General features: G+C 44.1%; 1 protein-coding gene across 4 annotated transcripts in view; it reads left to right on the top strand.

The window, feature by feature from the left end:
- Positions 1 to 742: 742 nt before the first annotated feature.
- The window catches only part of HMGXB4 (HMG-box containing 4), a 30,028-nt gene continuing 6,392 nt past the window's right edge, over positions 743 to 24,378 (top strand). Inside the window, exons 1-10 of one of the 4 annotated variants that reach the window (XM_034987630.1) lie at positions 1,259 to 5,431; positions 5,784 to 5,888; positions 6,084 to 6,232; positions 6,478 to 6,556; positions 6,664 to 6,778; positions 7,326 to 8,281; positions 20,429 to 20,510; positions 21,476 to 21,540; positions 22,533 to 22,638; positions 23,535 to 23,704. In XM_034987630.1, coding sequence (XP_034843521.1) covers positions 7,394 to 8,281; positions 20,429 to 20,510; positions 21,476 to 21,540; positions 22,533 to 22,638; positions 23,535 to 23,704 — 1,311 coding nt within the window. In that variant the 5' untranslated portion in view covers positions 1,259 to 5,431; positions 5,784 to 5,888; positions 6,084 to 6,232; ... (1 more) ...; positions 6,664 to 6,778; positions 7,326 to 7,393. Of the gene's footprint in view, positions 844 to 1,258; positions 5,432 to 5,783; positions 5,889 to 6,083; positions 6,233 to 6,477; positions 6,557 to 6,663; positions 6,779 to 7,325; positions 8,282 to 20,428; positions 20,511 to 21,475; positions 21,541 to 22,532; positions 22,639 to 23,534; positions 23,705 to 24,378 lie in introns of those variants that run through there. The other 3 variants (XM_034987628.1, XM_034987631.1, XM_034987629.1) reach the window with 3 other exon arrangements.

The following is a 24,378-nucleotide window of genomic DNA, read 5'->3' as shown; positions in this document are numbered from 1 at the left end:
GGGGAGCTCACTACCTTACAAGGTAGCCAAACACGACTGAACTGCTCTAGAGAAATGAGTTTGTCTTCATATGGAACCAAGAGGTTCAAACAGTAATTTCTACCTATGAGTCCAAATTCTCCAGAGCAAATCAGAAAAACCCCTCTTTCTCCTGTGTGTGGCATCCCTTCGTTTGTCTGAGGACTGTTTCCACCTTTTAAATGCGAATAATTTGTGAGGAGAAATGCAGAGGATTCACCATGCAAATTATGTTATAGTGCCTTGTTAGAAAATTATGTCCTTCCACCTCATCCGAAATATGCCAACCACCCAAACATAGATGCCAAATTCCAAATAAGCACCGATGGTATTAATCTGCATGATCCAGGTTTCGCAGAAAGAGCATTTATGTACAAAAACATCTCGAAGGAAATGGCATAGTCTTGAGGAAAGAGCACTTCATTAAGAATCAGAAGACTTGGAGTAGTATCTGCCTTCTCCAACTACCCGTGTACGGTTGTGCAAGTCACCTAACCTCTCTGAGCCTGTTTCTCATCTGTAAAATGTGATCAAACCTACCTCACAGGGATGCAGCGAGGATTAAATGATATAATGTTCATAAGCTTCCAGCCCAAGCCTGGCCCCACCGCAAATTCTCAATCAACTCCAGTTCCCGGGCTCAGCAAGCTGCGCGCGTCTTTCGATGCGCTCGGCGCTCTGTCAGGAGCGGGATTCCCCTTCCCCGAGCCGGAGCCTGCGCTCTGGGCTCGACTGAGGCTCCCTGGCCGCTCGCGCTTTTCTCTCCTTCTCCAAGATGGCGGCGGTCGGCGGCGCTGAGGCGGGATCCGGGCGAGCCGAGTGAAGGTAGCGGCGAGCGGAGCCCCCACGAGGCCGGCCTGGGCCCCCTCCCCGAGGCGGCAGCGGCCCCGCCCCGCCGCCACCCGCCGCTTGGGCCCGCGACACCGCCGCGGGGGCGCGTCAGGCCCGGTGCGGCCTAGCCCAGAGGCCGAGCCGGGGACTGGAGTAGCGGCCGCAGTCCGCCCCCGAGAAGGGGCTGGAGCGGGCCGCCGAAGGAAGGCGGGCGGGAGCTGTTCAAATGGGGAAGGCGGGAAAGCTGCGGGGCCGGGAGGGGGCGTGCGGCCGCCCCGGGGGCCTGCGGGCCGGGGCCGCCCCTCCCCCTGCCGGGGCCGTCTCCGCCCTCGGGGGCGCCGGGAGGCCGCCGGGGACGCGGGGACCGGGTCGGGGCCGCGCTGCGGCTCGGGACCCGGGGTGCGGGGTCTCCGGGCTGTCAAGGCGAAAGCGCCCCGGGGTCGGGGCGGCGGGAGGGCAGGGCCCTCGGCCGGCGGGAGAGGATGCGAGGAGCGTTCTTCTTGTCCTCTTCACAGAGCTTTGTTGAACTAGCTGTTGCTGCAGAACGGCCGGGAGAGACTCCCACTGGTTTGCGTGGGGACCGCAAAAACGGTGGTCCTGGGGGCTCTCTGTGTAAATAACCCGGTGTTGTGTGGCCTTTTTGCGGGCGACCCAGTTGGAACGTGCCTTCGTAGTGCGATCTCCTCCGTGCAGGCCCGTTTCCCCCCACGGCTATTACTTGTAGATTCACTTTATATCGTGCACCATCTCCCCCTCTCTCTGCCGGTTAAGCAGGTGGCTGATTATATTCCCTTGTAGCAGAACAAATAAAAAACTCAAAGGAGAGCTTGTTGATTGGACAAAGCTTGTCAAAATTTGTACTGGTGGTTTTTTGGAAATGTGTGTTGCCAGCCGATCTGTGCGGTGGTCGTGGTTCCGTGTAGCTGCCATGCAGTGATAGGATTCAATCCCCATCCCAGGCTGCCGGGATCTCTGCAGTTTCCAGAGCTGGCAGGGGCTGTGAGTGCTGCTTAGGTAGGTTCTGGAGAAGGGAGTGGCAGGAATTCGGAGTATCTGTGTTCTGAGATTGGAGGCGATCCCTACAAAAATGACACGACAGCACCTGCGCTATCCCAGAAGTAAACAACAACAGCAACAATTTAAAAACTGCCAGCAGCTGGATGTGCACCTTCCTTCTTTTTCCTCCACGGAGAGGCGATTTCAGTTCATGGAGGGAGTGCTGGAAGAGAACGCGGACTCTTGAACAAGGCTCTCATCCCGGACTAGACCCGGAATTCAGGATTTTGCTTACTGCTCGGATCAGGGGGATTAATTTGTTCTTTTTCAACACTCATGGAATGAAGAAGCTTGTTAACGATTGCTGGGGCTCAGATTACTTCAAACAAATCACCTTCTGAAACTTTTTTTTTCCCCAATAATTATCATTTGGACCTGCAAGATAAAAAAATACTATACCTGATGATTTTTGCTTTTTCATTCATCACTTTGGTAATCCCGAAAGCTGTGCCTGAACAAAATGTGGACACTTCTCTACACGTGGAACAGCAGCTCCACTTCCCCTTTTTCATATCCTGAAGAGTCCCAGAAGAGCCATTTAACATTTTGCACATTGCATAAGTACGCATTTTTTGTGATGGCATGTATCTGGCCTCCGTACGCAACATTAAATAATGAACTTTCACTATGTTGTCATTTCTTAGCACACTGAGAGGAACATAATTGTAAAACTATCCCTGCCTCTTGAAGTTGACAACATTGAATTCGATGGAATTCAGGAGAATGGGATTTAACACCTGTTTTACTATTGCCAACATTTAATGTAATTATGGCCTCTGCTTTCTAATGTGAAAATCAAACCTAATATTTTTTTACTTTCGTTAATCCTACAATCTGCTGCCTAACCCTGAACTCTGAGTTTATCATGGATAATATGCAAGACCTGGAAGGAATATCAATGGGTCATCTGATCCTATATAAATGTTGTCCTAACTCTACCTTTCTTCCACACTGTTGCTTGAGACTTCTTTATCCGGTTTCATCTTTCCTTTATGAGTCAGCAACCAAAACTAACCCCTGAGCTGCAATAATATCTTGATTTTTAAAGAACCTAAAAATTCAAGGTCCATCAGTCTGCCCAGGCTGTGAGTGGCATAGTCCATTGTGTTTAATTTTATTTTTTAAACTCTTGACTGTTCATTCAGTTCTTTAGCGAATCGGCCTTGCCTTCAGGCCCCACTCAGTTTTTTTCTCTACAGGTTATTTAATCCTGTAATTTATAAAATGCTTTTCAGTGTTTTTATGAAAATTTAAACAACAGCAGGCCTAATTTCAATACATAGTGCTCACACCAGCACGTGTTTTCTGTGTTGCCTGTGCCTCTGAAGATCAACTGATTTCCTGTTCCCTTTCACAACTTTTTAAATCCACTGGTTGTTTTTCAAAGCAGTCAGTTACGAGACCATGAACATTTTTTTCATAGTTCAGAAGTCAAATCATGGTTTTCTTTCTCTTACTGTCTCCGGAGGTACTTATTCCCACTCTGTTAGATTGTTCAACTCTGTTTTATGTTAGTTTTGATGTTACTAAAAAGAAGGCTGGCCTGTAAGTCTCAGGGCCTGCCTTTGCTTCATTTAGAAGTGAATTTTCTTGTTGACAACAGATTGACGGCCATATTTATGACAATGACTGTTTAAGATTGTTTCCTTGTCAAACATTCTTAGCCAAAATTCATTTGGCATGAAAACATTTAACTTGAGGTCTCAAGTTGTATTTCTTGGCAACGGGACCTATATATTTTTTCTAATGAAGTCAGTATATTGTAGTGCTAGTGAGAGGGCATACAATTTTCAAATGAATGGACGTGATTCCCTATGACATTCCCCCTTCCTTCACTACTTTTGGAGTCAACACCACTTGTGTGGAAAGGGGAGGGCAGTAATTTCTATTTGAGAAAGTTGAGAATGCTGGAGCATGAAAAACTGGCTACATGATGTACATTACTTCGTATTTCTACATGAGCTCTGACCTTATATCCCCTTCATTTCCTTTGAAAGCCCTGGGAGCAAGCAGTTCTTTGGTTTATCACTAAAATAATTGAATCCATTTGGTTTCTTTACTTCACTCTAGATTCTCTTAACTTTGGCCAAGTCCGTTCTTCCTTCTCCTCCTCAGGGCAGTGGAGAAATGCTTTTTTATGTTACTTTTCTTTACGTTCCTTGTAAATCATTCTTGGTAATGCTTTTTCTCTTTGTTCAACTTAGGCATGTCTGCGCATTGTATTTTATCTGACTTGTGCAGTTAGGTCTTTTTTCCTTTCATTTATTTTAAATGTAACTCTTAGGAGAGTTTCCCTTGTTAATCAAATTTTCTTTGACAAGAATTACATACTTCAGTATTACCCACACCCACCTGAAGGGACTGGCAATGTCTCACTGAAGAGCCCTTCAGCATTTCTAAATCCCCATATAGTGATGAAGGTAAAATAAAATGTAAATAAATAACCAATCCAGTCACCTTGTAAGCATTTCACTAACCGGATGAGAACATTTTCAATATATTTAGAATGTCATTCTTAAATTTCCTGCAAAGACTTCCTACAGGATTTGTGACATTGCCTGTCCTTAAAGTATTTGAAGAACTTTACCTTAGAGTACAATCTGTGGCTTGTCATTGTCAAAGTCAGTGACATAAACTTGGATGTCCAAAAAAATTTTTTAACAAATACAAAATAATATTTAGAACATTTAAATTACAGTAATTCTTCAAATCAGTGAAAATCTTAATAATCATAAAAACTCACCACCAATGGACAAATGATAATTCTTCCTTATTTTCACCTAGTCTTTAAGAAAGGCCTGATAGCCTTGAAAGCTGTCATGTGACCAATATAAGAAGTATCCTTGCTTTTACACTTCTGTGGTTTTGAGCAAATTCATATAAACAAAATGCATACCAAAAAATTACACTAAATCTCTTTAATATCCCTTTAATCTTATCATTTCTGTTTAAACTGCAATACAATAGATTTTAGCCTGTCACTGATCCACATGGTAGGATTTTATGGTCTGGAATGTTTGCTGTAATCTGTCTTCCTCTGCATCCTGCTTTATCTGTGCATTTTGTAACTGTGATTGAACTTATCCCTCTGACTTGATGTCAGTATTTACCATCTTAGTGTTGTCAGTCCTGTTGGCATTTCAGAAATTCTCATTAATTTTGAGATATTTTTTATTATATGGGGGTATTTTATATACTTCACCAAACCACAATTCTAACTCATAAATCAAATCAAATTAAGCCCAGCACAATTCCTGCAGTTTCAACCCCAGTATGTTTACAAACAGAATGAGGAGGTGACAAGACACTCCTTTATTTCTTGCTGCCCTTCCAGTCTGCCCTTGGATCACTACGCATTTCCATCTGGAAGGTTGCTTCTCCACAGTGATTTCGCATTACAGGAGGGTTTTCCTTCTTTGTTTCTCAGACCTGGTCCTGTAGACGGGAAGGAGCCTGGACACAGTGACACATTCACAAAGGCCCTGCAGGACCGCCATGGCTTATGATGACTCCGTGAAGAAAGAAGGTATGACCCCTTAATCTGAGAAGCATTCTAAAGGGGGTTTCCTCTTCAGTCCTTGCAGCCCATGGACATAGAGACCAGGACTGGCCATCACAGCCTGGACTCCCAAGTGATGGCCTAGAGCAGTATTATGACATTCAGCCTCCACATCATCCCCAGACTGGGCCCATGGAAGCGAAAACCAGGACAGGGTTCCAACATGAGAGTCTGAAATATAAGTCTTTGTAGTCTATTGGGGTGATCCCCTGCAGCACTCGTGGTCCTTGCCAGCTCCAGTGTGCAGGAGTCTGGGGATAGGAATCACATTTTGGACTCCCACAGAGCAGCACAGCATGTGAATCCTTATTCTTTTCAGCCTTACCTCTGCAAGTCTGTGTCCACCTGCCAAATCACAACTAAGAAACCATGTCTGAGGATGCACACTGGGCCTTTGCATAGCGTGGAAGCATTGTTTCTTCAGGTTTGGTTCTTGTATTTGCAGCCAGGTCATCAAGAAATACTCTTGTCCCCCTGGATCTAGCCCTATATTCCAATGGACTTATTGAAACATTATATTAACTTGGAAATGGAGGGACTGTTGCATTACATATGTGGTGATTTGGTTGTCACTTACTTGCCTTTCTCCTTCCCTTTCCCAAACGAACCTGGCTTTCAGATTGCTTTGATGGTGATCACAGCTCTGAGGATACAGGACTAGCCGCTGGCCGAAGCCAACGAGAAAAGAAACGTTCTTACAAAGATTTTTTAAGGGAAGAGGAAGAAATCGCTGCTCAGGTCAGAAACTCTTCCAAGAAGAAGTTAAAGGTAAATTCTAAACATGTGAATTAGGAAAGTTTTTAACTATCTCACGTCCTGTTTCCTAGTACTTGAAGAAAGAAGCGTATTTTTAAAACTTTAAAAAAATAAACATCGTTCGCTGTCTATTTTTAATATTTCCCGTGTTTTACTTTGTTTTCCAAAGCCAGAAATCAGAGAACAAAATTGGTTCCAAACTGCTTTTGCTTCATCATCTTATTCATTGGTCAATTCTTCTTCCTCTTCAATTCCAGGATAGTGAGCTTTATTTCTTGGGGACGGACACGCACAAGAAGAAGAGGAAGCACTCCTCTGATGATTACTACTATGGAGGTAAGGAGGGGAAAGGGCAGCAGGTGGGATGAACACATCACTGGTTCTTGGAGTCGGGGTAGGGGAAAGGGATCCAGATGTTGCTGACTCAGTGGCCTATTTAACAGGACAGTGGTTCTTGTTCTGAGTGCCGATAAACCAGTGTGAAGGAGGAGAGAGGTGGAGGGCTGGTATTTTGGAGGATTCAGCATAGAAGAACAGTCTTCATTTGTGATACACCAGGTACCAGGTTCCTTCTCCCCCCAATCATCCACTTATCTTCTGCCCATTGTTACCTAGCATCCCTTTTGCCATATGTAGTCCTGGGCCCTCTGGCCTGCACCTGTGGGTTACTTCTCAGTCCAGTGCATAGCCACTCACAAGACCAGTTTTTCTTAGCTCTCTTATGCGCATAGCTGATGAGACTAACCCTTTACTAGAATGGGCTTGTCCTGAACACAGAAGCAAATGACACTCTGTCTACAGCATAACCTAAATTGTAACTGCTCGTAATCCCACAACTTAGTCCATTCTTCTGGGTCTACCCTCTCTGGTTAGTGAAGACTCAGTGAAGAGAAGCAACTTTAGTGGCAAGAACTGTGTCCAGGGTCAGGCAGCATTTACCGAGCCAAGAAGCACACGGGCGTCATCAGGAATCAGTGGAAGGGCCTCCCCTCAAATCATTTCTCTTAGCCTCTTCCTCATGTTAGTTGAGTGTTTTTTGGTGAGAGAGGAAACTTGTTGGAAGTTGGTTTGTCGTTTGGACATTACTTCTTTTGATTATTTCCAGACCTTTCGTCTTTGGAATCGTCACAGAAGAAAAAGAAAAAGTCCAGCCCGCAGTCTACTGATACAGCCATGGACCTGTTGAAAGCCATCACTTCCCCGCTGGCAACAGGCTCTAAGCCCTCCAAAAAGATGGGGGAGAAATCCTCTAGTTCTTCAAGTCATTCAGAGAGTAAAAAGGAACACCACAGGAAGAAAGTAAGCGGAAGCAGTGGGGAGCTGTCCCTGGAGGATGGTGGTTCCCACAAATCAAAAAAAATGAAACCGCTCTATGTGAACACAGAGACACTGACCCTCCGCGAGCCCGATGGCTTAAAGATGAAACTGATTCTCTCACCAAAGGAGAAGGGAAGCAGCTCGGTTGATGAGGAGCCTTTTCAGTACCCCTCTCAGCAAGCGACTGTGAAAAAATCCTCTAAGAAATCAGCTCGGGATGAGCAAGGTGCTTTATTCCTAGGACACGAGTTACAGAGCTTTCTGAAAACAGCCCGGAAGAAGCACAAGTCCTCCTCAGACCCACATTCCTCTCCCGGCCCTGAAGCCTGTGGGGCGGATGGCTCCCAGTTCCCAGAATCCCACAGTGCTAACCTTGATCTTTCAGGACTTGAACCTATTCTAGTAGAATCGGACTCGTCCTCTGGTGGGGAGCTAGAGGCTGGGGAGTTAGTCATCGACGACTCTTACCGGGAAATCAAGAAGAAAAAGAAGTCCAAGAAGAGCAAAAAGAAGAAGGACAAGGAGAAGCATAAAGAGAAGCGGCATTCCAAGTCCAAGAGAAGTTCAGGCCTTGCAGCTACCGCCGTGGGAGAGGTCCCGGTGGCACCTGGCCCTCCTCCCAGCGTCCCCCACACTGGAGCCGCTGCCCCTCCCCAGCCACTGCCCGGCCTCCACACAGATGGGCATAGTGAAAAAAAAAAGAAAAAAGAGGAGAAAGATAGAGAAAGAGACAGAGGAGAAAAGGTAAACCATTTTTTTAAAGTGTGGTGGTAAGAGACGATAGTAGTAAGCAGACTTGGAATTAGGCAGCCGAGGTGAACGGCGGGGAGCGTGGTGGAGGCCAATCTGATGGGATGACGGGAGGTAAAATATGGCCAGTGGCCAAGTCTCTCTGGTGCAAAAACAGGAGCAATCTTAATTTTTCCTTGGTTTTCTTAATAGAGTTGTTCTCCCATCGTGCCAAGTGTAGGCTTAGGGATACTGTTGAACTTGGAATTCACAGGATCCAAACCTGGTTTCTTTCACTGAGCAGCACTGTCTGCCTGGGGCAATTGAGAGAGACGAAGAGGTATTCTGAGTTCCTTCTGAGAAACAGATCTTCAAAATTAGGAAAATAATGACCAAGTTCATGGGATAAGCTAATGGCTTTCCACTACCCTTCGTGGGCCACTTTCTGGTATTTTTAGTGTTAAATGTGTGTTCTTTCACTATGTGAGTGCTTACTGTTTGCTGGGTCCAGTGCTCCAGTGGGTGGAGAGAGGTGCAGAGCTGAGGAGGACATAGCTCCTGACCTTAGGGAGCATGCTGATTGCTGAGGAGGTAGGAGGGAGAAATCAGCCACCTTAGTTTAACTTCTTTTCCTGCAACTCGAGAAATCTTCTAGCAGTTTGTACTTTAGGGGCTGACGACTATGTCATTAAAGGTTTTCTGTAAAAAGCTTTTTTCCCCCCTGCTATCAAAGTAATACATTAATTTTATAGAAATTTAGAAATTCAGAGTCATGGAAAGAAAAAGATCAAAAAGGTTAGTTTCACCACCTAAGGACAACCATTTTCTTCCCATGTTTAGAGTTCTGCAAAAGGAAATGTCAGATAAAGTCTGAAAGAGGCGCTACTAAGAAGGAGAAAGTCAAGTGTACTAAGAATTTGGGAATGGCGGTTTCACTTCAGTCTGTAATTGAGGTTCAAGTCATGTTTCCCACTACAAAGAGTGCCTTTTTTTTTTTTTAAGATTTATTTATTTGAGAGAGAGTGGGCACGTATGTGTGTGCCCGTGCACACACGGGGTAGAGGGAGGAGGAGAGAGAAACTCTAAGCAGGCTCTGGTGCTCTGTCTGACGAGGGGCTCGATTTCAACAACCCTGAAATCATGACCTAAGCCAAGACCAAGAGGCAGACACTTCACTGACTGAGCCCCCCAGGCACCCCAAAGAGTGCCCTTTAAGTATGTATATCTCAGAAATTAAAAACAAAACTATACCTTCTGAGCCGAGAATGAGTGTGAGCCTAAAGAACTGGATGGTCAAATACTAGGTCAGGTTTTATTCATTTATTTATTTGAAAATTGCTTCATGAAATCATATATATTCTGTGTAAGATTCTGTTTATCCGGAGAACTTCCATTCTATTAATGTATGATAATGCCATGAACTAATCTTACAGTGTTGAATGCAGGAGGACAGGGTAGTCAGAGAAAGCTTACAGAAGAAAAAGGATTTCACTGGAAGGGAATACAAGAAGGCAGAAAGATGTTTAGGAAGTAGCACAGCAGAACAAATGAACTCTAGTCCTGCATTTCTAACTGCCTGATAAATATTTCCACCTTAATGCCTTGGATTCCTCAGACCCATGTGTCACTGATTAATAAGCTCATCATCCAGCCTCCCAAACCTGCATCTGCTTCTGTGTCCCCCATGTCCTTCCAGTCAACCCAAACTCAAAACTGTATGCTTATAATCATTTTTCTCAACACTTCATTATGAAATTTTTCAAACAAAAAGCTTTGAAATCGTACAGTGAACACCATATGCCACCCAATGAGATTCTATCATTACTGTTTTGCTGTTTGCTTTATCACACATCTGTCCATCCATCAGTCCATCTTTTATAATGTATTTTGAAGTGAATTATAGATATCATACACTTCACCCCCAAACACTTCAGCTTACATATCATTAACTTAAGTTCAGTATTTGTTTTCAGGGTTTGTTTTTTGGTTTTTGTGGTTTTTTTGGTAGAATTTACTTATGCACAAGTGTACACATGTTTACCATTTGTGTGAGTTTTGACAGTTGCACATACCTGTGTGACCAAACCTCTGTCAGGATATAGACATCACCATCATCCAAAATAGCATTCTCATACCCCTTCCCAGTCAGTCCTCACTGTTCTGATTTTTTCCCAGTCTTACAGCTCATTTTTACATCTCCCTCTTCCCTGCTTGCCCTCTCCTCTATGTCCACTCAGGTGTTGAGCCTGATATTCTTCCTCCTTAATAACTTCCACGCCTTTATGTCCTCCATTACCACTCCCCCACCTTGGGCCTCATCCCTCCCTGTACTTAATGTAATAAATGGCCTTCTTTCTGTTTCTTCCCCAATGTAATTAGTATACATTGATGCCAGAATGTTCTTAAGTACGACTTTGTTGTGGACAGTCCTCTGGTTCAGCATCTTCAGTGGATCCTTACCTCCTTCACGTTAGAGCGTAAGCTCTGAGAAGACCAGAATCATGTCTGTCATGCTCTCCACTTCATCCCTAGCACTGAACCCGCAGTCTGGCCTGTCATAGTTAGTCCATAAATACTTGTTGAATGAATAAATATCAAAGTCCAAACCCTTCTTCAAGCATTCATAATTGTCTGGGATTTAGCCCTAAACCTCCCTTCTCAGCTCTACCTCTTAGTCTACATTACACACACTGTATGGAAACCAAACTTAGCCCTTACAGTCTTACCTCTTCCTTTGCTTGTTTTTTATAGTGATCTTCTTTGTTCTCCTTCATCTACTGAAGCTCTGCCTTCCCTTCAAGACCTAATCAAATGCCGCCTCTTCCAAAACATCCTGACCCTCCAGTCAGAATTAACTTCTGACTTCCCATAACACCTTGCTATGGGAAGTCACTGCACTTATTGTCCCTTATGTTGGAGTTTTCTTTGTGCATATTCCGTTTCCTCTATTAAAGACTATAAGCTCCTTAGGGACTGTTTTAGTCACCTTACTATTATCTTCAACTCCTCAATGTCCTTGTTTGGCATTTTGTCATAGATGTCAAATGAATGAATATATGGATGCAAACATAAGTATTGAACAGGTAGGTCAGGTGCAAATTGCAAAGAATCCTGAATTAAGGCTTTGGCAGCAGGCACTCTGGGCTTATGAGCAGGACTTCGTAGATGTGCTTTCAGTGATCGTTTAAGAATAAAATGATAGCACTGCAGCAGATGGGTGAGACTGAGGAGAGATTGTAACAGACCACCCAGGAGCTTATTACAGTCTGAGGTTTTGAACACTATAAAAGCCTCATGGAAACAGCTGAAGAGACATTCAGGAGAGGCTCTGAAGGAAAAACTGACAAGATCTGGCAGTAGGGCTTAGGTCTGGGAAAGCAGAAGCATAAATGAGTATAAAAATGGCCCTTAAAGGGGCACCTGGGTGGCTTATCAGTTGAGCGTCTGCCTTCAGCTCAGGTTGTGATCCCCGGATGGGATCGAGCCCCGCATCGGGCTACCTGCTCAGCAAGGAGCCTACTTCTCCTTCTCCCTCTGCCACTCCTCCCCGCTTGTATGCGCTCTCTCTCTCTCTCTTTCTGTCTCAAATAAATAAATAAAATCTTTTTAAAAAATGGCTTAAGGTTTTGAACCTGGGCGCCTTGGAAAATAAAATTATAATCTCCTCCAGTGTAGGACTTATTTATAATTCCCCCATGTAGCTAGCAATTGCTAGTAAAAAAAAAAAAAAAGATACTTTGATTTATAGCGAAAATTTTACTAGGAATCAGTATTTGATCATGACTGTCCAAACCTGAGGTAGTCATACTCAGAATGTAATCATTTATTTATCCTGCAAGTATTTATGGAACATATACCATGTTTTTTAAAACCTGACCTATACATAAAAATTTCCTGTGGCATTTGTTTTTTGGTTTTTGGGTTTTTTTAGAGAGGGCACAAACGCATATGTGCAAGCAGGGGTTGGGGGTTGGTGCAGAGCGAGAGCGAGAATCTCAAGCAGGCTTCATGCCCAGCGCGGAGCCCAATGCAGGGCTCAGTCTCATGACCCTGAGATCATGACCTGAGCCAAAATCAAGAGTCGAACACTTAACCAACTGAGCCACCTAGGTGCCCCATCCTATGGAGTTTAAAAAAAAAAAAAAAAAATCCTTCCCTTGGTTTTATTTCAGTAAAAAAGAACTATCTAAAAGTCCACCAAAAGATAGAAGGGAAGGCTTCAGGAATAGCGTTCCTCCAACTACAGTGAGTAGAGATGGGAAAGCCAACTGGTAGGAACGCTGAAAGCCTCTGTGCGCCCTTTCTACTTTGGGTCCTATGACCAGGACTGGAACAAAAATAGACAAGCAAGAAGGATGGCTGGTTTCGGAGAAGATAAGTCAGGTTAGATTTTAAGATATACGTGTCAGGAGATTCAGCATCTCTCAGGTTAAGTGTGTGGGCTGGGGAGCCAAACCACTTGAGTTCAAATCCTGGCTGTGCCAGTCACAAACCATGTGCTGTTGGGCAAGTTGCTTAAGTTCTCCATCTAGAAAGTGTGGATGACGACAGGCCTACCCGATGGGGTTGTTAAGGGTTAAATGAGGTGATAATAGATGTAAAAGGGTTTATTTAGGGCCACAGTGTGCCAAGGCCCTCTGCGGCCACAGCCAACTCACAGGGGCACCACTGGATATTTTAAATATATTAAGTTTTCAAGAGAAACAGCGGTATGTGGCATCGGTCGGACACCTTAGGAACCACTAGCTCAAGGTACTTCATGGTTGCAACATCTTATCCTGTTCCACTCCTTTCGATAATGCCTTGTCTTTTCAATGCTGGTCTGCCGTAATGGCTGTGGTGAAAACATGTATCACATGAAAACCCACATGGGCACCCAGCTGAGTTCAGGAACTCTGGCTTTGCACATTCATGAGCATCCGGTAAAAGTTAGTTGTTAAAATCATCATCGCGGGAGAAGTTCCAGAGAGCGATGGAAATGCAAGACCTGGAACTCAGTAGAGCAGTTGGAACTGGGGTGAGAGCTGGAGTGTTCCTTTGCACCAGATGAAATCCGTGAGCGGGGACCAGGGAGGAGAGCCCAGAGCAGAATCCTGTAGGGCACGCAGCTTGGGGCACCGGAGAAGGAAGGGGGGGGTGCAGTGGTGTGGGAGGAGAAACCAGAGAACGGCCAGTGTCACAGAAGTGAGGGAGCAGATGGTTCGAGAACAGACTGGACTCCAGTAGAGAGGATGAGGAGCTCCAGTGCAGCAGGGAGAATGGGAACCAGCCTGGCCGAGTCCATGCAGGAGTGAGAAGTGGAGGCAGCAGGGGCGGAAGTTCTCACTGGAGACTCTATACAGACGAGGGGACTGGGCTCTGTCTCTGGGGAAAGGTAATGCTCTCAGTGCTGAGTTTTGTTTGGGGAGGGGCTTTTTGTGGTTTTATTTGTTTGCTTGTGTGTTGGTTCGTTGTTGAATCCTGCTTTCTGAGAAGGAGTAGAGCAATCAGCTGGTAATACCTTGATGATGTCCCCTTTAAGATCATCCCAGTGGCGTGGGAGTCTTTATGTGTATTGGAGGAGCAGGATCCAGTAACATTGCAAAGATACCTTACTTTGGGTTTTACTAAATCAATAAAAGCCCATTCACTACTACTCAAAATAGTATCTGTGATGTTGCCACTTCAGAGGCATGCCTCCAATTATCTGTATGTTTCCAGAACGTTCATGTTTCCTCTAAGCAAGCTGAGGCCAGCCAGGTGGCCTCGTATCTGGCACACTCAGACATTGTTGTTGATCAAGTGATACCCTGAAGTCTCAGCTATAGCTAGACTTGTGATGGTATTACACACGTTCTCCCTCTGGTAAAACCAAAGTTGAGTGACAATAGCGATAAATGGTAAAAGTTAGTAGCTGCCATCTAATGTGTGCCTGCTCTGTGCCTAAGGCATATGACATCCTAGGCATTTGGCATCTCTAACGGTCTTCACTGATAGGTATCAGTAGCCCCATTTGACAGAGGAAGAAGCTGAGAAGAAAAGACACAGAGCTGGAATTTTAATAGAGGTTTCTTGAACCCCACTCCCATAGTCTTTCAACTATACCACATGGCCTTCTAAAACTTCGAGAGATGGTCGTCCAGTGCCGTGTGTCTTCGTCAAAGCTAAAAGTAGGTTCTGGGTCAAAGGAAACCGACGCCATGTGCTAGTGCCTGAGATCCGTCCCACTGAGACATACAGACATTGTTTCTAAGTCGAAGAGGCAGAGTATGATGAAGTGCAGACAGCTTGGGCTCAGGTACCACCAACTCGGTCCTTGTTCTAGTCTGCTGCTACCAGCTTTGTTCTTTGATGCTTCCTCACAGCTCACTTGTAAAACACAGTTGTTTTAGATTAATAGCAGATACACGGAACATGCTCCACACAGGGCCTGGCCCCATAAATAGCCGTGGTTACAATTACTGTTTTTTATCCCAAGTTCTTCAAAAGCATAAAGTATGCTTGAAAACATCTTTTTAAAGCCTTTTTCTCATCTGGTCATTTTGCATATTAGAGCAAGCAAGGAGACTATGCTTTTATGGTTTTGTTTTTATTTTGTCTTGCTTTATAATATAACACCTACCTTGTAGGAAGCAGACTCTGCAGTTATCTCACCTGTTTGGACAACCGTGAAGATCTAGAAAGAAAACAGGGTCTGCAAGGAGCAAAAACAAGTTTCCTGCAGCTCTTAGGAGCGCTTCCTGGGCGCTGGGGAAAGGAATGCTGGCCAGAGATGAGTCACGTGACCTCCTTGCCCCTGTTCTGTTCTTCGTAGAAGAGCGAACTAGCACCCAGCCTATGGATTCACACTCTGCCGTTTTCACACACAATTCTGAGACTTTGTTATCCATCTAGTGCATATTTCTTCTGCACTTAAGTTGTGCTAGGCACTGGCCAGGTGCTGTGGATTAAAGATGAGTAAGATGCCGTGCCAGCCAGCATCCTGTGAACTCAAAGAGCACTCTGGGTGTAGGAAGAGAGGTCAGAAAGTATTTCAGTGAGTCGAGCCTCAGTGCAGGCATGTGCGGAGTGCCGAGGGAGTACAAGGGAAGCCTGGGTTGTCAGAGGTTTCCTCAGGCGGGCCATATCATCTGAACCGAATCTTAGGGCCAAATAGGAACTATCGGGTAGAAATGAAGAGTAGATACTTCATTTGAGGAATGAAAGGTGTGTGTGAAGGTACTGAGATGCCAGAAGGCAAAGGATGTTCAGGGAACCACAGGAAGTCCAAGCGACTGAAGTAAAGCCGGCAGAAGGTTAGAGTGAGCACGTAGAGGCAGGAAGAGTTGTGCAGGCCTGCCTTCTAGGAAAGGGTTGTGGAGCTGAGTCACAATTAGTACATTACGACAAGAACGGCTATATCTGTGGTTTGCAATATGTTCTAAGCACTGCCCTAAGTGTTTTATCTGTGGTACATCAGTGAATTTTCATAGGAACCCAATGAGGTGAAGCCAGTATCATCTCCATTTCACAGAAATGAGCTCGAAAAAGTGAAAGAGGGGCGCCTGGGTGGCTCAGTTGGTTAAGCGACTGCCTTCGGCTCAGGTCATGATCCTGGAGTCCCGGGATCGAGTCCCACATCGGGCTCCCTGCTCAGCGGGGGGTCTGCTTCTCCCTCTGCCCTCTTCCCTCTCGTGCTCTCTGTCTCTCATTCTCTCTCTCTCAAATAAATAAAATCTTTAAGGAAAAAAAAAAGAAAAAGTGAAAGAACCTGCCCAGGGCACCCTCCTGTTTCAGGCGCAGAGCAGGAATCTGAACCCAGGTTTTTGTGATTGCACAATCTGTGCACTTTCCACTGTACAGAAAGGTTGTTTAAATTATATTCAGTGGTGTATTATGAGAGATAACAGAAGTATAGAGTATGTTTTTAGAAAGATTTCCATTCAGAATGGTTCAAATAAAAGCTTTGGTGTGAAAACCTTACTTCTCTGGTACCCTTTCCTTTAGCCAGATCAGATTTAGGGATCTCAGTCAGGTTAGTTCAGAAGAACATCAGATGATATCATGGTTACAGGTACGGGCTCTGAAGCCAGACCGCCTGCGTTCAGATGCTAGCCCTGCCACTCCTAATACATACGACTCTGGAGCTCAGTTGCCTCGTCTTTAAAATGGCAGTAATGGGGCGCCTGACTGGCTCAGTCAGTAGAGCATACAATTCTTGATCTCTGGGTTGTGAGTTTGAGCCCCATGTTGGGCAGAAAGGTTACTTTAAAAAATGTATAAGTTTGAGGGGTGCCTGGGTGGCTCAGTCGTTAAGCGTCTGCCTTCGGCTCAGGTCATGATCCCAGGGTCCTGGGATCAAGCCCTGCATCAGGCTCCCTGCTCCACGGGAAGTCTGCTTCTCCCTCTCCCACTCCCCCTGCTTGTGTTCCCTCTCTAGCTGTGTTTCTCTCTGTCAAATAAATAAACAAAATCTTTAAAAAAAAAAAATTTCTAAGTTTGAAAGATAAAATGGCAGTACTAATGAAATTTACCTCATAGGGTTATTATAAGGTTTAAATGAATTTCTACAGATAATGCTTTTATATAGCATCTCCTACATAGTATTAATATCAATGAGGCAATTGGATTCTTGTCATCAGCAGAAGAAAGCCAGTTTTTTGTGGGGTTTTTTTCTTTTCTTTTTGTTTTATTGGGGGGGGGTGTGCAGAGGGAGAGGAAGAATCTTAAGCAGGCTCCACACCAGGTGTGGAGCCCTATGCGTGGCTCAGTCTTACGACCCTCTGAGTTCATGACCTGAGCTGAAATCAAGAATTGGATGCTTAACCAACTGAGCCACCCAGGAACCCCTTGTTTTTGTTTTTGTTTTAAGGTTTTATTTATTTATTTATTTTAGAGCAAGAGACAGCTTGTGGGCGTGGCCATGAGGTTGGGGGAGGGACAGAGGGGGAGGGAGAGAGAATCTTGAGCAGACTCTGCACTGAGCATGGAGCCCAACACAGGGCTCAGTATCATGACCCTGAGATCATAAGCTGAGCCAAAACCAAGAGTCTTAACCAACTGAGCCAGCAGCCAGATGTCCCAAGCCAAGTTTTATTTTTAAGATTTACAAGTTATGTTTTGCCTTAGGCCCCAGATGTTTTATCCTTTAAAAAATGTTCTTAGACTAGAGTTTTGAGTGGGCTTGAAGAGGGATTTTCATCAGATTGTCAAAGAGTTCTATTTTCCAAGACTTAAGCATGACTGCTTTATAAAGAGCATTATTAAGAAGTTACTGTTTGAACGGTCTTGATATTGTGGTATATGTCATCAAACACTTAAAAGGAGCTTCTGGCTGCACAATTACAACATTGTGAGTCACACTTAGTAAGTGGATTTGTTGGCAGTCATTTGCTACTAATAATAAAGTATCCAAGTTTTTGAAATATTACCTTTGTATTAAGGGGAGTCCTGTTACTCCAGATGTAACCACTGTGATTCGCTTGCAATACTGTGTGTTTTCTTGCATTAGAAAGTCTAGCGTGGAATTACGGGCCTTGTCTTTGGAGTCATGTAGAAATGTTTTATATGCAAAGAGATCATCCATTATTTGTATATTTCTAACTACTAAACCACATTTAGAAAAATCACTGTGCCCTGGAGAAAGTTGAACCCTTCAGTTTGAATTCCCAACTTTCAGTGCACAGAGGGGAGTTGCATTTTGCACAGTGGTTAGGTTCTAAGATCAGCACATAAGGTGAGGATTTTAAGTAGTCCAAGTTTCCCTGAAAATCCCTTAGGAAGGCCGGCTTCACAACGAAGGCTGACAGACTCTGAGTCGGACAGAATGTCAGCCCCGTGCCGCTGGTTTCTTCTTAGCACCAGGTGAAGTCATTGGCGTAGGTTCAGGAGCCATAATAATTACTTTTTTAAATTATGTTAACTACAAATATCAGAATCACATTTGAGTAGTGAGTTGCACACACTAAGAGAGACCTATAGGAACTATCTAGGGAAAGCAGATTTATGCTGTTTGTCACACTACCTCCAAAAAATAGGTTCGTGGAATCACCCAGACTAATCAGTCCATCCCTCTCTCTCGCAAATGGCCAAATGTGGAACTTACGTGAACTCCCGTCTGTGCAGCGCCACTCCATTGTATCTGGGCCCAATAAAGGGGACTTGAAATAATCAAACCTTAGTTAGAACCCTTAGAACATTTGTGGATATGCAGCTGCTCCTAAATTAATAACAAAGATGCAGCACCCAGAACTCACTTCTGTAGCATCTCAAAACAGGACTGGTTTCACCAGAACACCAAAAATAGGACCTTCACTATTTAGATGAAATGGTTAAAGTAAAGGCCTTGCTGCTGTTTTCTTTATCTGGTTGAGGTCAAATGATTTTACCCTATTACCCTTCACCAACATTCCTTATTTAAATTAAAAAAAAAAAAAAAAAAGGCTTGTATTGGCTTTTTGGAGGGAATAGAAACGAACTCACAGTAGTTTTCCATTGTAGCCTAACAAATTACCACAAATTTGGTAGTTCAAAACAACATCCATTATTATCTCACGGCTCTGTAGATCAGAAGTCCAGGCAGGGCTCAACTGGGTTCTCTGCTTGGACTCTTACAAGACCGTATCAAGGTGTTGGCCAGAGTAGGGTTCTCTTGTGAGGCGAGAGGTCTTCTTCAGGCTGTCAGCAGCATTCGGTTCCTTGTAGTTGTAGAACTCTTGGCAACTGTTTTCCTCAAGTTCAAGGCCAGCAGGAGGGTGTCTGCTTTGTGTCTCATCTCTTTCAGGGGCTCATCTGACTTACCAGGATAAGTCAGGCTTACTCAGGATGCTCTCCCTTTTGATTAACTCACATTCAACTCTCTGGGGACGTGGGGTGCCTGGGTGGCCCAGTCGGTTAAGCATCCAACTCTTGATTTTGGCTCAGGTCATGATCTCAGGGTCGTGAGATGGAGCCCCACATCAGGCTCTGCACTCAGTGTGGAGTCTGCTTAAGATTCTCCCTCCCTCTCCCTCTCCCTTCCCCTGCCCACTCACATGCGTGCATGCTCTCTCTCTCTCAAATTAATTAACTAATTAATTAATTAAATCTTAAAAAAAGAAAAAAGGTCAACTCACTGGGGACCTTAACTACATCTGCAAAGTCCCTTTTGCCATATAACAACAATCACGGGAGTGATATCCCACCATATTCACGAGTCCTGCCCACACTCACCGGGAGGGCATTATGCAGGGTGTGTACACCAGGGGGCGGAAATCTTGGGAGCCATCTTGGAATTCTGCCTATCAGAGAAATAATACTGTAATAATGTTACCAAGTACCTACTGAGGTGCCAGATACTGTTTGATTAATTCCCACCTCTGGGTTAAATGGTATTATCCACGTTTCACTTACCAGGAAACTAAAGCTCAAGGAAATGAAGCAGTTTGTGTTGCTAATAAGTAGTGTGGTCAGGATTCTAACCTAGATCTTGTGGCATCCAAAGTCCAGGCTCTTTCCATTTTGCTATATTGCCTTGCTAAATCCTATCACTCTTCCCTTCCTGCTTGTGGAGGTGTCATAATACAGTGAAGAATAAACATGCTTCAGGTAGCAAAGCAGTTTGTTGAAGTGAGAGAAGATCATCTTACACTGACTACCAAAGAATTGTCTTCAGTTAGTTATTTACTTCTCACATTGGACCACAAGAATGTGAGTAATAAAATAATGATAAACTACAAGTAACAGGAAAAGCAAGATCAGGAAACTTAGAAGACTAGAAATCAAAACCAGAGGAACAAAACAAACCATAGATTTGGCTCTTGGCTTTCTGGTCCCAAAGTAAAGGGAAATTACATGGTTCTTCTTTTCAAAGACAAGAAAAATAACCCAGGAGAGGGTATAAGGTTTTCTCAGCATGTAGTTCTCAAAGAAACATGTAACATGGGATTGTATGTAGGAAGAATGAATGGCTTTCCAAGTAATTATCAAGTAGTTGCAGCAACTTGAAAAATCTAAAAATCATTTAGCATGTGATTTTATTAAGTAAATATAATTACAAATGAAATATAATTAAAAATTATCCTGTTTAAGAAGCTGGCTAGGGGTGTAGAACTCTTCCCTTGATGAAAAAGTATAGGTCTCTTTTCTGTTTTGTAACCATGGATTCAGGGTTACCCGACTTGTATTCTAATGAAGTCTTACCCTGTTCTATTTTTGTCACACTAGCCAAAAAAGAAGAACATGTCAGCCTACCAGGTGTTCTGTAAAGAGTATCGCGTAACCATCGTGGCTGACCATCCAGGTATAGGTAAGAACATTTGCGATCTTCAGTTTTGTTACTTCCCATTTGTATCTCTGCAGCAGTGCAGTTAATTCAGCCAATCAGCAGGCAACTTCTTCCTATCTTTATAACACACATCTCATTTTTCCCCTCGGTTCTGAAGTCACTTTAGATTTTGTCTTCGTCCACCCCATCCATAAAAGAGATAAGCTTTCTGTTTATATCTCTTAAACTGATAAAATGGGAAACTGAGTAAAATTAAATGTTCTGAAGCGTAGCACATAAATCCTCGGTTGTTTTTTTCCAAGATCCTACAGCTGACCTTTTCCTTAATCTGGCCCTTGGGTGTGAGTTACAGCAAGAGGACTTATATTGCTCATATTTGTCTCTGTGTCAGAAGTTAGTGAGGTGAGAAAAACACTCCGCCACAGACCTTGACAAGTCACTTCACCTCTACAAATCTCGTTTGCCTAATGCGTACGATAACTTCCCAACCTGCACATCAAGGTTGTTGTGAGGCACCATGAAGTACCATAAAAGATCTGAGTGCTTTATAAAGCATGACCTTGCCGTACAAATGGAAGGGCAACATTGCTCATCTAGAGGACTGCTCGAGGGAAATTCTTTGGTTCTGTGCTCTCAAAATTCAGGAAAAATCTAGCAGAACATGTTTTCTTTAGCCTAAGTTGATAAGCTCTGTAAAATGAGATCAAATTAAAAGACACCAGAAAGATGTTTAAGGGATAATAAGTCCCTGGAGAATAGATGTGTGAGCATTTGAGCCTGTCTCTTGACCACTAAAATAGCCCCTTCCCTCCCTAGAGAAAAGAATCAAGAAAAGTGATGGGGTTTTAGTTTGGTTTTCTGAAAGAACCTTCTGCTATTTAAATCTGAGTGGAAAATCCTTTTTCTAGTTTTTGCTCTTACCAATATTCCGTTTGGTTTATAGTCAAGCCTTTACTGTGTTATGTTTTTTTACTCTTTTATGCCAGACTTTGGGGAACTTAGTAAAAAACTGGCTGAGGTGTGGAAGCAATTGCCAGAAAAGGACAAACTGGTGAGTACACTTCCTTACGAACACAGTTTTCATTGCTTTATGCCTTCCAAAATGTGTCATTCTCCTATAGCCCATCCAGCCAACAGTGAAGACAGCGGGGGGGAAAAAAATCACAAATCAATAGAAAATGATTTTGCAGAGGGCGTTAACACTGGCTGGTGCCAGTTTACTCTAGTGAGGATTCAGCTACAGGAAGGCTATCTTTTCTAGCCTCATCTAGTTATTTTCCACAACCTTACATTTGAGCCAAAAGACGACCTAACTTGGGCAGTGATTAAGGGTGAAAAGAGAATCTAAAATCAGCCCTTTCCTGCAAACAGCAACTGGTGAGACCAGATCTGAGAATGGAGAAAGGTCACCTGCCTCCTGATTACTGCCAACCATAAAAGTATGGGCTGTACTCACTAGGTGAGCTGGTTGCAGGTCATCATCCTCATCGGCTGTTACCAAATAATGTACCCCACTATCAACAAACCAGGAAGGCAGTGGTAACTAATCCTATCGGAATCATTCCCAGTCACTCTCCAATCAGGTGATGTGAAGGTGGTCTGGGAATTCATCTGGGTGAAACGAAAATATTTGTCACCCAGGTTAGGTTATTTTTTGTTCCCATTTCCGTGTCATTGTCATCCTGCGATTGGCGTGGCCAATCAGCAGGTCAAAAGAACTGTTGGAACCCCATGGACAGCGTACTGAGCCACATGTTTACCCCATGATTTTACATTTCGACCTTCGAGTGATCTCAAATCCATGCCGAGACCTGCCTGTTAGCACAGAGGAACGTTTAGAGTCTCCACTAAGATATCACGGTAGTCAGCATCTGAGGCCTGCCTGTTCAGTAACCTTCAGCTTCTAAGTTGCCGTCCAGCCCCTGCCCTCCCCCCTCCAGGCTTCCCTTTTTTTTCCTTCACTCTCCTCTCCCATAACTGCTTTCCCTTTTATGTCTTGTCGTTTCATTTATCATAATTTGTTTGGTCCTGATCTGACTGCAGATTTGGAAGCAAAAAGCTCAGTATCTGCAACACAAACAGAACAAAGCAGAAGCTACAACTGTGAAAAGAAAAGCATCCTGCTCAGAAGTTCCCGTGAAAGTGAAAGGTAGTGACTGCGACCCTCTCTTCCCTAGAGCGCTGTGAATCTTGTTCCTTACTAGGAATCGGGAGAACAGTCTGTTCAGAAGCGGATCTTGATACCCAGATGTTATTACCGAATATTAGAGGTTGCAAAAAAAAATTTAGAAAATGTAAATCAGAAGTCAGCAAACTTTGTGTAAAGGGCCAGAGTAAATACTTTAGGTCTTGTGGTCCATACTGCACTCTGTGTCACATATTCTTTATTTTTTTTTTTACAACCATTTAAAAATATAAAGCCGGGGTGCCTGGGTTTAAGCGTCTGCCTTCGGCTCAGGTCATGATCCCAGAGTCCTGGGATCGAGTCCCACATCGGGCTCCCTGCTCAGCAGGAAGCCTGCTTCTCCCTCTCCCACTCCCCCTGCTTGTGTTCCTGCTCTCGCTATCTCTCTCTCTCTGTCAAATAAATAAATAAAATCTTTTAAAAAAAAATAAATTAAAATAAAATAAATAAAAATATAAAGCCAGGGGTGCCTGGGTGGCTCAGTTGGTTAAAGCATCTGCCTTCGGCTCAGGTCATGATCCCAGGGTCCTGGGGTCGAGTCCCGCATCAGGCTCCCTGCTCAGTGGAGAGCCTGCTTCTCCCTCTCTCTCTCTGCCTGCCTCTCTGCCTGCTTGTGCTCTCTCTCTCTCTGTCAAATAAATGAATGAAATCTTTAAAAAAGAAAAATAAAAAATAAAAATGTAAAACCATTCTTAGCTCACGGGCTATACAAAAACAAGTCATGGGCCAGATATGACCCACAGTCCATAGTTTTGCTAATGCCTGGTATAGCTCATAAAAGGGGGAAAAGGCGGGAAGAACATTTTTGTGGTGTTCCAGGCCATAGGCAAGCTTTATCTCTCTATTTCATCTGTTCTCAGCTTCCTCTGCAGGAGTACTGTCACCCCAAAAAAAATCCCCGCCCACTACCGTGCTGTTGCCGTCCTCTCCAGCCAAAGCCCCTGAGACAGAGCCCATTGATGTCGCTGCTCATTTACAGCTGCTGGGAGAGTCCCTAAGCCTCATCGGACACCGCCTGCAGGAAACTGAGGTGAGTATGACTGTCAGTGTAGCTTGTTTCTGATAGGATGTGAGTCCGTGTACTCCCTCCACGTGCATCCATTGAGCAACTACTGCTGTGTGCTAGAATATGCCAGGTGCTCAGGAGACAGTCACAAAGAAGATACATGCTAGTAAAAACGTCTAGAGATTTGGAATCTTCCTATTGGCTCTCAAAGTTTACACTTACACCATCCTACTGAACAATGGCACAAAAAGGAGTTAGAATCTCCTATAACTTTTTTTCCCGGTTTTTATTGAGATACAATCGACATATGATCCTGTAACTCATTTTGATTTTTTTTTTAAATGACATGGGAAAAATGAATACAAATCCCATGGAAGTTTTAATCACTTGTACTTCTAAGATGGTTTGAATTTTTCTGCACATTTCCAGTAAGGTCTCGGAGAGACGGAGTAAACTGTATAGGGGATTAAGGGTGCCTCTGCTTCTTTGAAAATAGGTAGCAAGGGGCACCTGGGTAGCACAGTTGGTTAAGCGTCTGACTCTTGGTTTCGGCTCAGGTTGTGATCTCAGGGTCTGAAATCGAGCCCCACATCGGACTCCGCGCTGAATGCAGATTCTGCTTAAAACTTTCTCTCCTTCTCCCTCTGCCCCTTCTCCCGCCCCCCCGGCCCACATGCTGTCTCTCATGCTCTCTAAAA

This window comes from Mirounga leonina, unplaced genomic scaffold (genome assembly GCF_011800145.1).
Source record: "Mirounga leonina isolate KUSES-001 unplaced genomic scaffold, KU_Mleo_1.0 Mir_418, whole genome shotgun sequence".
In the NCBI taxonomy this organism is placed as follows: Eukaryota; Metazoa; Chordata; class Mammalia; order Carnivora; family Phocidae; genus Mirounga; species Mirounga leonina.
Note: the sequence above shows the minus strand (reverse complement) of the source record. Positions and strands in the feature narration are given on the sequence as shown.